Below are 13,626 nucleotides of genomic sequence, written 5' to 3' on the forward strand. Positions count from 1 at the left end.
AGATATCCATTGAAGAATTTGAAGTGTCTTGTTTTGTAGTTGTGTTTCTCTGTGTGTGCGTGTATGTGTATTTTGCGTAATTATTTGGATGTAGATTAGTGCTTTGGGTTCAGGGCAGTGCCGGACTGGTCACGTTGGCTACTTGGCGATTACCAAGGGCCCCTGCAGACATCACGAGGGGCAGGCCCTGTAGGTCTTGGAAAAATTTTCGCGATTGCGTAACTTTTTTTTCCGATCTGTTTTGTACTGTATGTTTATACAATACAGAAAATATGATTGTTGTCACTTATCATGTTTTGCAACTGACCTGTTATATATATATATATATATATATATATATATATATATATATATATATATATATATATATATATATACATGGGACTTTAAAGGACCCGCTTTGTGGTGGACAAACACCGTGTGCGTGAGTTTCCTCGGGGTTCTCCCGTTTCCTCCCACTTTCTTCATTCCACCATTTCATCCATTTCTCATTATCACCGTCTCCTTTAGCCTTGCTGGCATAACCGTGGGACGTAAAACTGAAAGATTTCATTTCATTTTAAGGACCTGCGCCAAGGACCTTCAACTTGGCAGTCCGACACTGTTTCAGGGTTCATGCACACAGTTGGATAAGAATATAATATACTGCTGATAAATTTTAATAGCTAATTTCTTTCTGTACATCAATACTTCTCTCTCTACTTTATTCTATAACTCGCAGATACAGGAAAAGGAATACATGGATCAGAAAAATTACAGGAGTGACAGATATAATATAATCGCGTCAATAAGCATAGGGATACATAGATCTTATCTTTGGAACAGACCACTTTTTTTTGTATGTATCTGTATTATTATTATTCGCTCAAACACAACCGAGATGTAAAAAAGTCAATCAAGTTCGTCAACTCTAAGAAGTGGTAAGATTACGAATGAATGACTAGAGTTCCTTGGCGACAGCATGTGAGAACATTGGAAGCTGGCGAGGTATCTAACGACCACCACTAACAAGCCTAAGGCTCAATCATCATCAACCTGGCCACCTCGTGCCAACTTCCAGACAACGTGAATTCAGAAGTTTTAAATCTAACTTATATAGGTACGCATTATATTTGAAATTAGAACTAACTAAATGGTAATTGAAGGGAACTCTGCAATGTTTAGTGGAGTTACCTCGACAATTAAAAAGATGGGAAAAGAAAAACTGCATCTCGTTGCCAATGAATAGCTACTGTTTATATTACAACTGATAATACAAGTACGCACTATAATCCACGCAATAACATGGCATATAACATTATAGTTCACACGCCTTTATTTTATAGGCAGAAAAAAAAACTTACCGTTCTTATTCCAGAGCGCCATTTAGTTGAGTCTCGAAGGCATTACGAGAAGACATCTGAATTACCAAAGACACCAGTTTCAAATCAAAATTTGTATACTAAGCTCACTCTAATCTACAAATTGAAATATCAATATTGGATTAAAATAATTGATGGGGCCTATGCAATAACAAGGAAAATGCCCTTTTTTCAGGGACATACGCAGGGGAAGGGTCCGGACCTCTAGAAGTGTCGTCTTTTCTATAAATTTAACCTAATCTTAGGGATAATTTTACAAATTGTAATATAAAATACCCTCACATTGAATTCGTACCCATCCGAAAAGTTCCTGCGTACGTATCTGCTTGTTTTGTATTTTACTTAACTTATTATTGTACAGGGTTCTTCAATTATGCATACGTAACACTGAGGTTCACAAATTTGAAAACATTGGTATTAAATAATAAGATATTGATTTTGTTTAGAATTTCATTTATCAAAAAAGATAAGAATTCATTTATCGTTACAACAGGTGTTACAACTAACATAAGCTTTTCAAAATATATATATATATACACACACACACACACAAAAAAAAGACTCGAATGCACAATGAATTTAACTTTTTAAAAAATTTAAATAGTTAAATACCGTTTAACTATAGTAAACATTGCACAATAAACGTAAAATAATTTGAAGAGCAAAATTTAAAGTAATAGAACAAAGACTAAAATTAAAGAAAGAACAAGTTCAAATTTACTATCAGGAAATTAATGATTTATTCAACAGAAAAGAAAGAAAAAAAAACATAGGTACTGACAACATTTAAAGATTTTCTTTGTTGATCTCATGTTGGAAAAATATCAACAACTTTATTGACATTAGTTTGTAGTGAACTTTCACTTCTTACTCCCAACATATTCTTGAAAAAAAAAAAAAAAAAAAAAAAAAAAAAAAAAAAAAAAAAAAAAAAAAAACCTGTTACATGAATAACGAATAACTATTGTATCTGATTGACGTATGATTTATCACAGACGTTGTTTTAACCATGGACAGGACCGAGAAGTTATGAAGATAGCGATAATCGTGAAATGTCATAAGCATAATAAAAATCTCCGCGTTCCAGAAATGTGTTAAAATAATCGCGACAGTGGTCTTAAAAAAATCTCTCAGTGCAATCTAATTGTGACTGATAGACGTTCTTCCATGTTTGAGAAAAATATTGAAACATGTGCAATGCTGCAATTCAAAGATGTAGATATGTGAAAACACTGGCTGTTTCTGCAGAGTTGTGGATATTATAAAGTAAATATTGATAGGTCAAGAAATAATTTTTTTAAATACTAGATTCTCTATAATATGTTAGCAGGAGCACGAATTTCTTGACCATTTGGTAATCCTTTGGTATCATAAATATAGTATTATTATTATTATTATTATTATTATTATTATTATTATTATTATTATTATTATTATTAATAATAATAATAATAATAATAATAATAATAATGGGGCAGTACCAGTCTTAAATTTTATTTTCAAGTTAAATTTTCACTTTTAGTTCATAAAATATAAAAATACAAAAATAAGTTCATTTGTAAACAATTGTATCTAAAAAATTAAATCACAATATAACTATTATACAACCATGTCTGTAAATTTGTCTTGTGAATTTATAACAGCTTTACTTACATAATTAAACTCATTACAAAAACCTAGTACAAACATACTACTTTCTATCTAAATTAAAAAAGAAATTGTTCTAAAACTTTTAAAACCCAAACTCAAAATATTTTATTATTGCATGTAACTTAACGTCACATCTACAAGCTATTAAATTAAAAACCTCAGCAAAAATCCTAATATAAAAAATTAAATAATTTCAAGAAAGGGAAGTTCCAACGAATCCAAAAATTAATGCAATTTAAGTAATTCATAAAATTAAATTAGTATCTCTATCTATCATCATCATAAACATAACAACTCCTTTCAAGTTTAACACCACCAAAACAATATTCAACATAACCACTAACTAAAACCATATCAGAGTAGGAGCTAAACAGTAATCAATAACATAAAAATAAAAGCTTCATAATTATCGAAACATACCAAATATGTATAAAAAAAATCTGTTTGTGCTACGCTTACCAAATACATAAAATAATTCATTGAAAAACACATAAATTCACATTAAAAATTAACTCTATTAAAACTCTTTTTAAGTTTAATATATAAAATTTAATTATTATACCTCTCGCTATACACCCACAAATTAAAAAAAACTCATATAATAATAATAATAATAATAATAATAATAATAATAATAATAATAATAATAATAATTATTATTATTATTATTATTATTATTATAATATATTAAATGTATTACTAATTTTATTTAATATTGTATTTAGTGTACATAGAAATAACTTCCACTTGCAAGACAAGGGAATTTCTCCTACATTGCATTTTTTTCGTAATTAGACAATCGCGAAGTGCAATGAACAATCTCCACTAGCACAAACGCACAAGTGATAAAATCAATCTTCATAAATACCCAGCTGTGACAATGGATAACCAAAATCACTTTCAACAAAATACCTATTTTGCAAAGTATGAGTTAAATCCAGCTCTCATGATTGATATCTCTCGTCAGAAATGCTGGTGACTTTTACAAGCAGTCCAAAATATGTAAAGTGGGGCGCGGTGGCTCAGTGGTAGAGCGTTCATCTCCGGTGCTTGGGGTCCCTGGTTCGATCCCAGCTCGCGCCGTGTGGACTTTGTATTGGACAAACACCGTGCTCGTGGGTTTTTTCGGGGTTCTCCCGTTTCCTTCCACTTTCTTCATTCCACCATTTCATTCATTTCTCATAATCACCATCTCCTTTAGCCTAATCTGCATAAGCGTGGGACGTAAAACAAACATTTCATATTTTCCATTTCTTAAGTATGTAATATAAAAGTTTCATCTATTTCTTTTGTATTTTTGCATTCGCTTTTGCTGTAATTGCATCAGTAATATATTGCGGGTCTCGAATATCCAGGCTGCTGTTATATCGGGGATCAACCAATTCAGGAAGCAAACATTGGAAATAGAATCTGCTCAGATAAGCTTCCATTTTCTGTATACAGAACAGGTCGTCTCTGTGTATTGTATCCACTAACATCCCTTTTGGTGTCCACAAGATGACGTAACATCGCTTGCGTTGAGTAACGTGTAGCTGGCCTTGGACCTGGAACATGTAGTTGTGGTTAGCTTTCAGATTCATTTGCCCATCACCAGAGATAATGCAAAATGTCACCTTTTTCTTAGCCACTGCTTCTGTGGGTGTCATATCACGAGCTGCATATGGACATTTAATTTCTACGACTGAGTCATCACCGACAAGGCCATCTGGACTCGCACCCAAGTAACAGTGATCTTTATCAACGAACAGGCCACAAGGCTCAACTGTTACGTTGAATTCGTTTTCAAATTGCTGTACTGCAAACGGTTCCTTTTCTACCCACACAACATAGCTGCAGTTCTCTGGTCGGAATAGAGAAACTTCTTTACCATGTTTTTGCAGGAAGTTGTTGCCCTCATTTTGCAGACATGGCCACGCTGTTAACAGGAAGACGCTGTTAATCTTTTGCCTTTCTTGCCGCCAAAGCTGATTTCGACTTTGACCCACGGTTCGAGTCTATAGTTCACTCCTGGCATGATCGTCCAATATAAGTGACTGCAGAAATTTCGTTTTCTGATCTTCAAATTTAGAGGGTGACATGTCTGGTTTATGAGACTGTGGTCCGTAGTCTTTGTCAACGCCAATGTCGTTCTGAAAACGCAATCGTTTGGGTGTCTGTTCCCCAGGGTAAACCAACTTCCTCTTATGTGTGGGTTTCGATCTTCTTTTTAAAAATGTTTTGGTGAAGACACCAGGACTTCTGTTCACCATGGCTTTGTGGACATGTCTATGCAGCTCACCTTTAGTGTTGTACGATGCCGCAGCTGCTTCGCATCGAGTTTGGTACGACCCTCTTCAAGCGAAGTTAACTCTCTTGCCACCAATAAATTTAGCTACAATGGAGTTGTAGGTTTCGACCGTGTTGTTGGTGACGCTGTGAATCAGGCTTGATGTATGGAATGCCACTCGATGTACAGCTGACATTTCTTGGTACAGTCCACATTCTGTCAGAGCTGGAACGAGGTTCTCTTCTCCTTCCTTCCTGCCGTCGCAAAAATAACCCCTTTCATCACAATGACTATGATCCCCAAACACGTCACTTGGACCATTGGTTATGTCCTTCTCCAGCTCACTGCTTTCATGTGCAACTGGAATATCCTGTTGACGTCGGAACTCTATGGCCTTTGTCACTGCGTATTGAAGTCGTAAAAGTCCCTGCCGAACCACACTACGGAGAACCACAGTTCCCACCTTCCTATTCAGAGCTATTTCCTTCAATCGGTTACAATAGTTCCGAAGGATATGATTTCTACATTCAATCTTTTCCACCAATAGACTGGGACCGTACGGCATAGCTTCCCTTAACCTTCTAAGCACACTGCTGTCTCCATCACCCACCAGACGAGCATATTTCACACCATGCATTTCCTCACTTTTTCGAAATCTCTCCAAGATGATATCGGACTCCATGAATGTCGAAGTTTTGTCCCAGTTCTTGAAGCAAATATGGTCGTTGGCAGGCCTGTTCATCGCCTCACCTCGAGCGCAAACAGAGCAATATTTGTTGCGTACACCAACAAATAGAACTTTCCTCGTGTGGAATCCGACGATACATGCCTGAAATGGGAATAAATTGTTTATATTTTGCTCACGAAGCACATGACATTCAGCAAAATAGTACTGATAGTAACAGTGTGTATAACATCGAAAAAAAGTATTGAATGAAACAACATACTAATCACTAGCAGAGCTGTAGCTAGGGGGGACGAGTGGGGCGGTCGTCCCGGGCGCTGATAACAAGGGAGCACAGAACGAGCAAGAAAGAAGAAAAAGTGTCGGAAATTAATAAACGACGCGTCGCCTCTAAACTATACTGGCGCCCTATTAAATCAATACTGTTGTCGGTTTGCAATGTAATGAAACCATGAACTAAGAATTTAAAAAATCATTACTTTTATTCATAAAAATTATAATGGCAATTTGGTAGATGAAAATGGAACGAAGTTTTTTGTAATATCTTAACTGGGATACGTGCATCACATTATTTTTAAAAATTACAAGGACAGTATTTGTAATCAAGAAATCGTTGGAAGCAGAAGCAAAATAGTCAAGAATCACCTGTAGTCAAATAACAATGTTTTTCAGTAGTAATTAACATTTCGGATAAAATCACGAAAAAGACGAAAGCAAACCTCAAGGTAAATTAAAGTTCAAAAATACTTATTTTTACATCATTAGCTAACAACAATATTTTTCAGAAAATGTAATTAGGACTTTCCTAAGATTTTGTAAATTTTTATATTGGCTTTTGGCAAAGTAAAAATGAAAAATAATTAAGGTAAACAAGGACAATAGTCCATATAAAATGACCAAGTTTGCAAGTAAAAAAATCATTCTACATTCTGAATTTTGGGTCCTGGATCCAGCATCGAAATGGAATGGTCTACACGAAATTACAAATACCGCAAGAGAGACCATTGTCTGGTCAAAACCAAGCGAAATATGCAATAAGGTAAAGTATGACTACAGAGAACTGTCTATTTTGCATGTGTCAAGCAAACAAACAATTTCTTATTGACGATTTCCATGACGAAACAGTTCCAACGTTGCCTCGTGCGGAAGCCGAAAAAAAAAAAAAAAAAACATGTAGAGATACACAAGAATCCAACAAAACAATACTTATTTGGCTACAGGACACTACATTCCTGGCAGGATATGCCAAACTTTGTAGAGTTATTTCTTGTCACCCTTCGCTGGGTTAAAATGAAAATTTAAATGCACAACTTTCTATCTTATGTGTTTTCTATCCGCGAAATATGTTTTCATTTTTAGTGACATTGATTTAAGCGGCATCGGAAACATCACTGTTCATCTCAGCGACCTCAAAAACTATGGATTAGACGCTAACATCGGCCATTTTCGATCAGTTTTATATATGTATCTCCCCTCTTCCATGTTGCGCGACATGGATCGGAAGTGTCACCGTTCATCTCAACAACTCCGAAAACTATGGATTCGACACTAATATGGGTTATTTTTGATCAGTTTTATGTATTTCTTTTCCCCCTCCTTCAAGTTGCGGTGCTGAATTTGGATTTAATCAACATCAGAAGTGTCATTGTGCATCTCAGTGACCCCGAAAACTATACGCCTTCGGTGCGAGCGGTCCCAGGTTCGATTCCCGTTGGGGACACTAGGTCGAAAAAGTGTAAAAAGCTTTTACAGGCCAGCTATCCTAAATGAGGTTTTCTTGCGGTTTACCTCATTCACATGAGGCAAATGCCGGGGTGGTACTTGACTTATAGGTCCAAGGCCGCTTCCTTTCTTCCCCAATCCTTTCTTCCTTCCCTTTCTCAGGATAGTGTGATCGCCGAGGGACGTCATCCCTAATATATGACGGGCTAAATGGCCATAGATGCCGAAAGCCCAGAAATCTAGACCCCAAATCGTAAATCCCCGAAAATATAGATTCGACATCAGGTCGGTCGTTTTCGGTTCCTCCCTTAAGTTGCACCGTCAAAGTGATATCACAAAAACTTTTCCGATCTGAACCTCATCTATGATGAAAATTTGATCGAGATTGCTCGGATAGTTCAACAGTTATTAGGTTTTATTTACTTATATATCCCCCTACCCAACCCCTTCCTTAAATTCTAGCTCCAAAATATGATAAAACCACCCCAGATGCGAACCTCATATATAATTTCACCTTGACGGTAGAAATTAGGGAAGGGGGATTGGATATATATATATATATATATATATATATATATATATATATATATGTGTTTATTAATAAGGAGTAACCTTAAATTCAGAACTTTCATTCATCAAGAAATTAAGGTTGGTTTAAAGGGACAAGTTTTGCCAATAGATGGCACTACCGTCTTCGTATCTCTCCCATATATTTTTTTACCCTTCATAAAAATTCACGATTTCTCTTACAAATTTCAACCTAGAGACTTCAAATTTTTAGAAAAGGAACTTCTTAATCTATCGAAGGCAATAATCCGTGCCGATTTTTTATTTAGAATTGTGTTCATTCTTGAAATTGCTTGATTGTTGAAATGGTCATCTAAATCTTTAACAATGGAACTGCTTCAACAATAAAATCCTAAATAAAAGTCGGCACGGATTGTTCCCTTTGATAGGTTATGAAGTTCCTTCTCTAAAAAATTGAACTCTCTAGGTTGAAATTTGTAAAAGAAATTGTAAATTTTCGTGAAAGGTAAAAAATACATGGGAGAGATACGAAGATTGTAGTGACATCTATCGGCAAAACTTGTCCCTTAACACTAACCTTAAATAATTACTATAATTTCAAATATATGTTGTAGCCAAACTAGATTTTGGATTTTAAATATAAACTTTAAACATATTCTTCACCTTTATCTATCAATATTGAGAAATTCGCAAAGAAGGCTCCTTCTGAATTTCCGTTACATTTCAGAAAATACTTTTTTTTTTTTTTTTTTTTTTTTACCGGAAAAGAATCGAAATTAAAATGGTGTTTGTGTGGTCACGTACAGAATAAAATTACAAAAATTTACAATTATTACTGACAATTAATGCTGTCACTCATTTCAAACATTTTAAAAACACACAGTTTCTAATGTATTGAAATTTCATTTCTTATTGATAGTATGAAACGTAAATAGTTGTAAACTTCCATAACTGTTTTCGAAGTGGATTTATATACAACCAAAAACAACCAAAGGTAGTTTTATCAAATTTAACAAAACGTCCAAAATGAATCTCTTGAAAGCAGCTATTTGTGAAAAATACATAATGATCGCTTTTGGGTGTGGCAACAGTCTTTCCAAGCAGCTTGATAAAAATTCAGCGTAAAATAACAACAAAAACTGCTTCTCATATATATATATTTTTAAACAAACACCTAAAAAGGATGGAAAAGCTTAGTAAGGTGAGTGTAGGAGACGCCGAATTCTACTTCGCCTCGGGCACCAAAATCTCTAGCTACGGCTATGATCACTAGTGAGCTCTAAAATTCGTAGAGGAATTTGAGGGTTATTTGTTATGTTTTCAGAACTTTGATTTACTTATTCGAATATTCTCATTGTTAGCAAAACTCGGGTTAATCAGATTTTTTGGGGGCGTTTCAGATTATTGCACAGCCAAGCAACAATCTTTTATAGTGTGGATTAAAACTGAGGGAGATTATGTGTTTAACCAAAGTGATTAAATATAGTTGTAGGGAAAGTAACTTTTACTATTGTTGTTAAAATGTTAGGTTTCTTGATATTTTAATCTTATTTGCAAATTCACTAAGAGAGTATTCTGTGACTTCCGGCGATATTACCTCCCGGCTCTACTCCTGAAAGAAACACTGTTCTCTAAATAATATCCTGAGTCCCTAGCTCCAACAGGAAACACAAACCAATTCAATAATAATAATAATAATAAATTTTCTCTTCATTGTTCCAATCCCATAACTCCCTTGATCCATAATATCTGGATAAGTTCTGGTAAATTAGAACGTACCTGTCCAACGTTGGTCTCATCCCTCTACCCCCTCCCATTCTCTCGTTATAAATTATAATATTTACTTACGGAGCATTCCTCGTATATGCCTTATCCAATAGAATTAATGATGTAAATTTTAAATATATAAATACTATTATATCTATATGTATTACTTTTCCAGTTATAACCAAATTTCACCCTGTGTCATCTTACGGTACTTACCGTGAATCTTCAAGTAACATTGATACCAATGGATGGCTGTAGTATACATTTCTGTTTTACTACTTCCGTTACACATTTTTGGGATATCAAGCGAATTCACTATCATGGCTAGAAAAGTGTTCACTTCAATAACTTATTATTATTATTATTATTATTAAAATGCAATTACTCACCACCCCAGAGAGCGCGTTGTACTGTGTCTTATAGGACCTCTTACTCCAGGCTCCGTCAGCAACAACTGTGATAAGTGGAACACCATCATCATCCACATCCCCTCTCTACCTGGCAAGCTTGGCCTCCTCCTGTCCTGCTTCCTGCATTAGTTGCCACGCAGTCTTGTGCACAGCCGCGTGTACTTTCTCGTGATTCTTAGCATAGGTGTTCTTAGCCATGCATAGTATGTCCAACACTGCAGTGAGCTCTTCCAGCTGCGAAAATCCTCCGCCAATAGCCATGATACCTGACACTGCTGCAGCGTTCACTGATATGTATACATCTTTTTTATTCGCGTCTTCTGTGGATATTTCTTCCATCAAACCACACATTCGACATTTCAAAATCATAATGCTACAGAGTCCCTTTCTGCGCTCTCCTACTATTATCAAGTCAGCAATTGTACAATTCAATTGTTTGTGCCTGATGCTAATTATTCTCCGAAGCAAGTACCCAATATCCACTATTCTTCGCCCTTGCAAAACTTCAAGTTATTCAGATGCTGCTTGCGGTGGCTCGAACACTGGTTTCGGTGTTTCGGATCTTCCATCCAGAGATTGCTCGGATGCTATTTGAGGTGATTTGAACTCTGGTTCCAGTGTTTCGGATCTTCCATATAGAGGTTCTTCGAATGCTACTTGTGGTGGTGGCTCGAATATTAGTTCCGGTGTTTCGGATCCTCCATCCACAGATTGCTCGGATGCTGTTTTTGATGACTTGAACTCTGGTTCCGGTGATTCGGATCTTCCATATAGAGGTTCTTCGAATGCTACTTGTGGTACTGACTCGAACACTGGTTCCGGTGTTTCGGATACTCCATCCAGAGATCTGTTTCCGTCATTTTCATTGGATATCGGAAGTTCTTGGGCAGACCTAAAGAAATTGCGAATGGAAAATTAATACGACTATCTAGCCATTCTACTTATATATATCAATATTAATCAATAGATCCGTATTTATATATCAGCACATACTGACTTTAACGGGATCAAACAGGGCCGGGAATGTGGTCTATGAATTTAGGATAGAATGGCAGGACAAAATGCCAGCGGACAGTATGGCATGCGGATAAATGGCAACAATTATAATTACTACGACTCAATTTCTTAGGTGTTAACCTATTTTCTTTCTTAATATCATAAGGTTTCCAACAAAAATTTTCCATCTAGTACTTATAAAATCGGCTAAATTATACTGAAAGCCTACTACTGTACATAGCAATTATTATAATTTTCTTAAATTTGTTATTTAATACGCACAGAAAAATATTTCCTGAAAAAGTACTTGCACCCTCTAAAACCAGAAACCAGCGAAAAATGAAGGGAAGTAGTAGTGACATCATATTACTTCGGTTCGTTTTCGATTCTGACGCATGGCTTATACAGGATTAGTAAAGGAGGTTTAAGATGCTGATGCACTTGGCTCTCGATTGCACTACAAACGGAAATGATAAAGTATGTTGGAGTATATAGCTTTGTTTTATTCAATTTACTCACACTATCTGTCGAATAAAACTTCTCCACAGATCGGCACCTGCAACTATTTTACGACCAATAAAAATGACATAGGCCTTCAATGACATCGACTTTATGACCAAATTTGGCTTCAATCGGTTCATAATTGTAAAAATTACAAAGTTTTTAAATGTTCCAAAGGCCACCATTTTGAAATTTTTCATCCTAGCAATCTGGATACCGCACTCATTCAAGATATTCGTAAATCTAATTTGTGTGCCAAATTTAGTTCTAATCCGCTGAAAATTACAACAGTTTGATCGTTCTCAAGAAACATTATCTAGTCGAGATTAACAATTTTCTAAAAATTTGAACGGCTACCACTTTGAACTTTTTGGATGCATCATTCTTATTTTTACACTCAACTAATGTATTGTAAAGACCACTTTCGGGCCAAATTTGGTACCAATCGATTTATAACTGTGAAAATTACGAATTTTTAAACATTACAAAGGCCTACGCAATTTTGAAATTTTTCATCTGAACATTTTGGCTATGGGCCTCAAGTTAAAACGTTGCATACCTTTCAGGGTATTATTATTATTATTATTTGCAATAATAATAATAATGTCCAGTAGCATATCACTGCAATCTTATAACTTAAAACTCTTACGTACATATATATAAAGATGCTTTAAAAATATCTGATTCTTACATGTTAATTTTATAATACAATAAACGTAATGATAATCAATATTTCTTAGTGATCTGTTTCTTACTTTTTTCTCTTTCTGTAAACGGGCTAAAGTAAGCTGCTAGTGTTTGTTTTCAAAAAGCATGAGGGAACTCTACAAATACTGAATTTCAATAACAACACACATACAGTACACTGTTTATATTGTGATGTTGTAAACAAACAATTCCACACATCAGTGTTTACAAACACCACCATGTGGTTCGGCAAGAGGATATCCCACCAGATGGATCTACAAGTCACATGCAGACGACGGCTTCTAGTCCCTCCCACGGAACAGAAGACGACATCGGAGCAGCATCACCACCGCCACCCAAAGGACCCTATAAATTGGATGGACGAAGGCAACTCGACACCAGTTTTCTGGTGACCCTCCTCTAGTCTGCTACGGGACTACGCCTATCCTTTCTCCTGGCTTAGCCTGCTTCGGGGCTCTGTTGGCCATCTAACCTACCCACTGCTTGCTTCGGAGCTTTGGGCACCTAATTCCACTCCTCTTAGCCTGCTTCGAGGCTCTGTTGGAGATCCTATCTGCGACCTTACGGTCAAAGACCACCTATAACTAACCTTTGATATTAAAGAGATTAATTTGTACAGTATTTTGTGGAAATACTTTTATAGTGGAAATTTTATAATAAAATTGGTAGCGGGAGATCGATTCCGGACGCTCATTTTACTAAATGCTCTACCCACAAATCCTATATGAGACAAAGTTTTACAATATAATGTTCTTTAGAATACATAATCATGCTACCAAAATGTTCTACAAACCTCTACAAAATTAATGGATAAGCTTTGCGAAAAAAAAAATCTAGGGTATGTTTTCACTTAATCCTCTTCCTAATAATGAATAAAAACAATTAATTGGATACATTAAAATAGAAACTTAGTAAAGGCTCCTCTAAAAGGTGGAGTCCCAACAGAATTTTGGTACTGGCTTTCAGTTTAGTCGAACTTCAGCGACAGACAAATTTGTTGAGATTATTTCGTTGTGGGTGGTCAGTCTTTTC

The 13,626-nt window shown here is 35.5% G+C and overlaps 2 protein-coding genes across 2 annotated transcripts in view; both read right to left on the reverse strand.

The window, feature by feature from the left end:
- The window catches only part of Pif1 (Pif1 DNA helicase), an 81,382-nt gene that overhangs the window by 44,012 nt on the left and 23,744 nt on the right, over positions 1-13,626 (reverse strand). The window lies entirely within an intron of this gene.
- LOC145684250 (uncharacterized) lies at positions 4,999-11,278 on the reverse strand. The gene is made up of 2 exons (XM_081756374.1): positions 10,369-11,278; positions 4,999-6,106 (listed from the first exon to the last, which is right to left on the reverse strand). Exon 2 carries the CDS (start codon positions 6,017-6,019, stop codon positions 5,345-5,347), a length of 675 nt encoding a protein of 224 aa, XP_081612500.1. The 5' UTR covers positions 6,020-6,106; positions 10,369-11,278; the 3' UTR covers positions 4,999-5,344.

The sequence above is a fragment of the Thermobia domestica genome, chromosome 4 (genome assembly GCF_964235325.1).
Source record: "Thermobia domestica chromosome 4, izTheDome1.hap1.1, whole genome shotgun sequence".
Lineage (NCBI taxonomy): Eukaryota > Metazoa > Arthropoda > Insecta > Zygentoma > Lepismatidae > Thermobia > Thermobia domestica.

Bases quoted from the DNA above. Each gene is read 5' to 3' on its own strand.
- LOC145684250 (XM_081756374.1), bottom strand. From the start codon at position 6,019: ATGAACAGGCCTGCCAACGACCATATTTGCTTCAAGAACTGGGACAAA.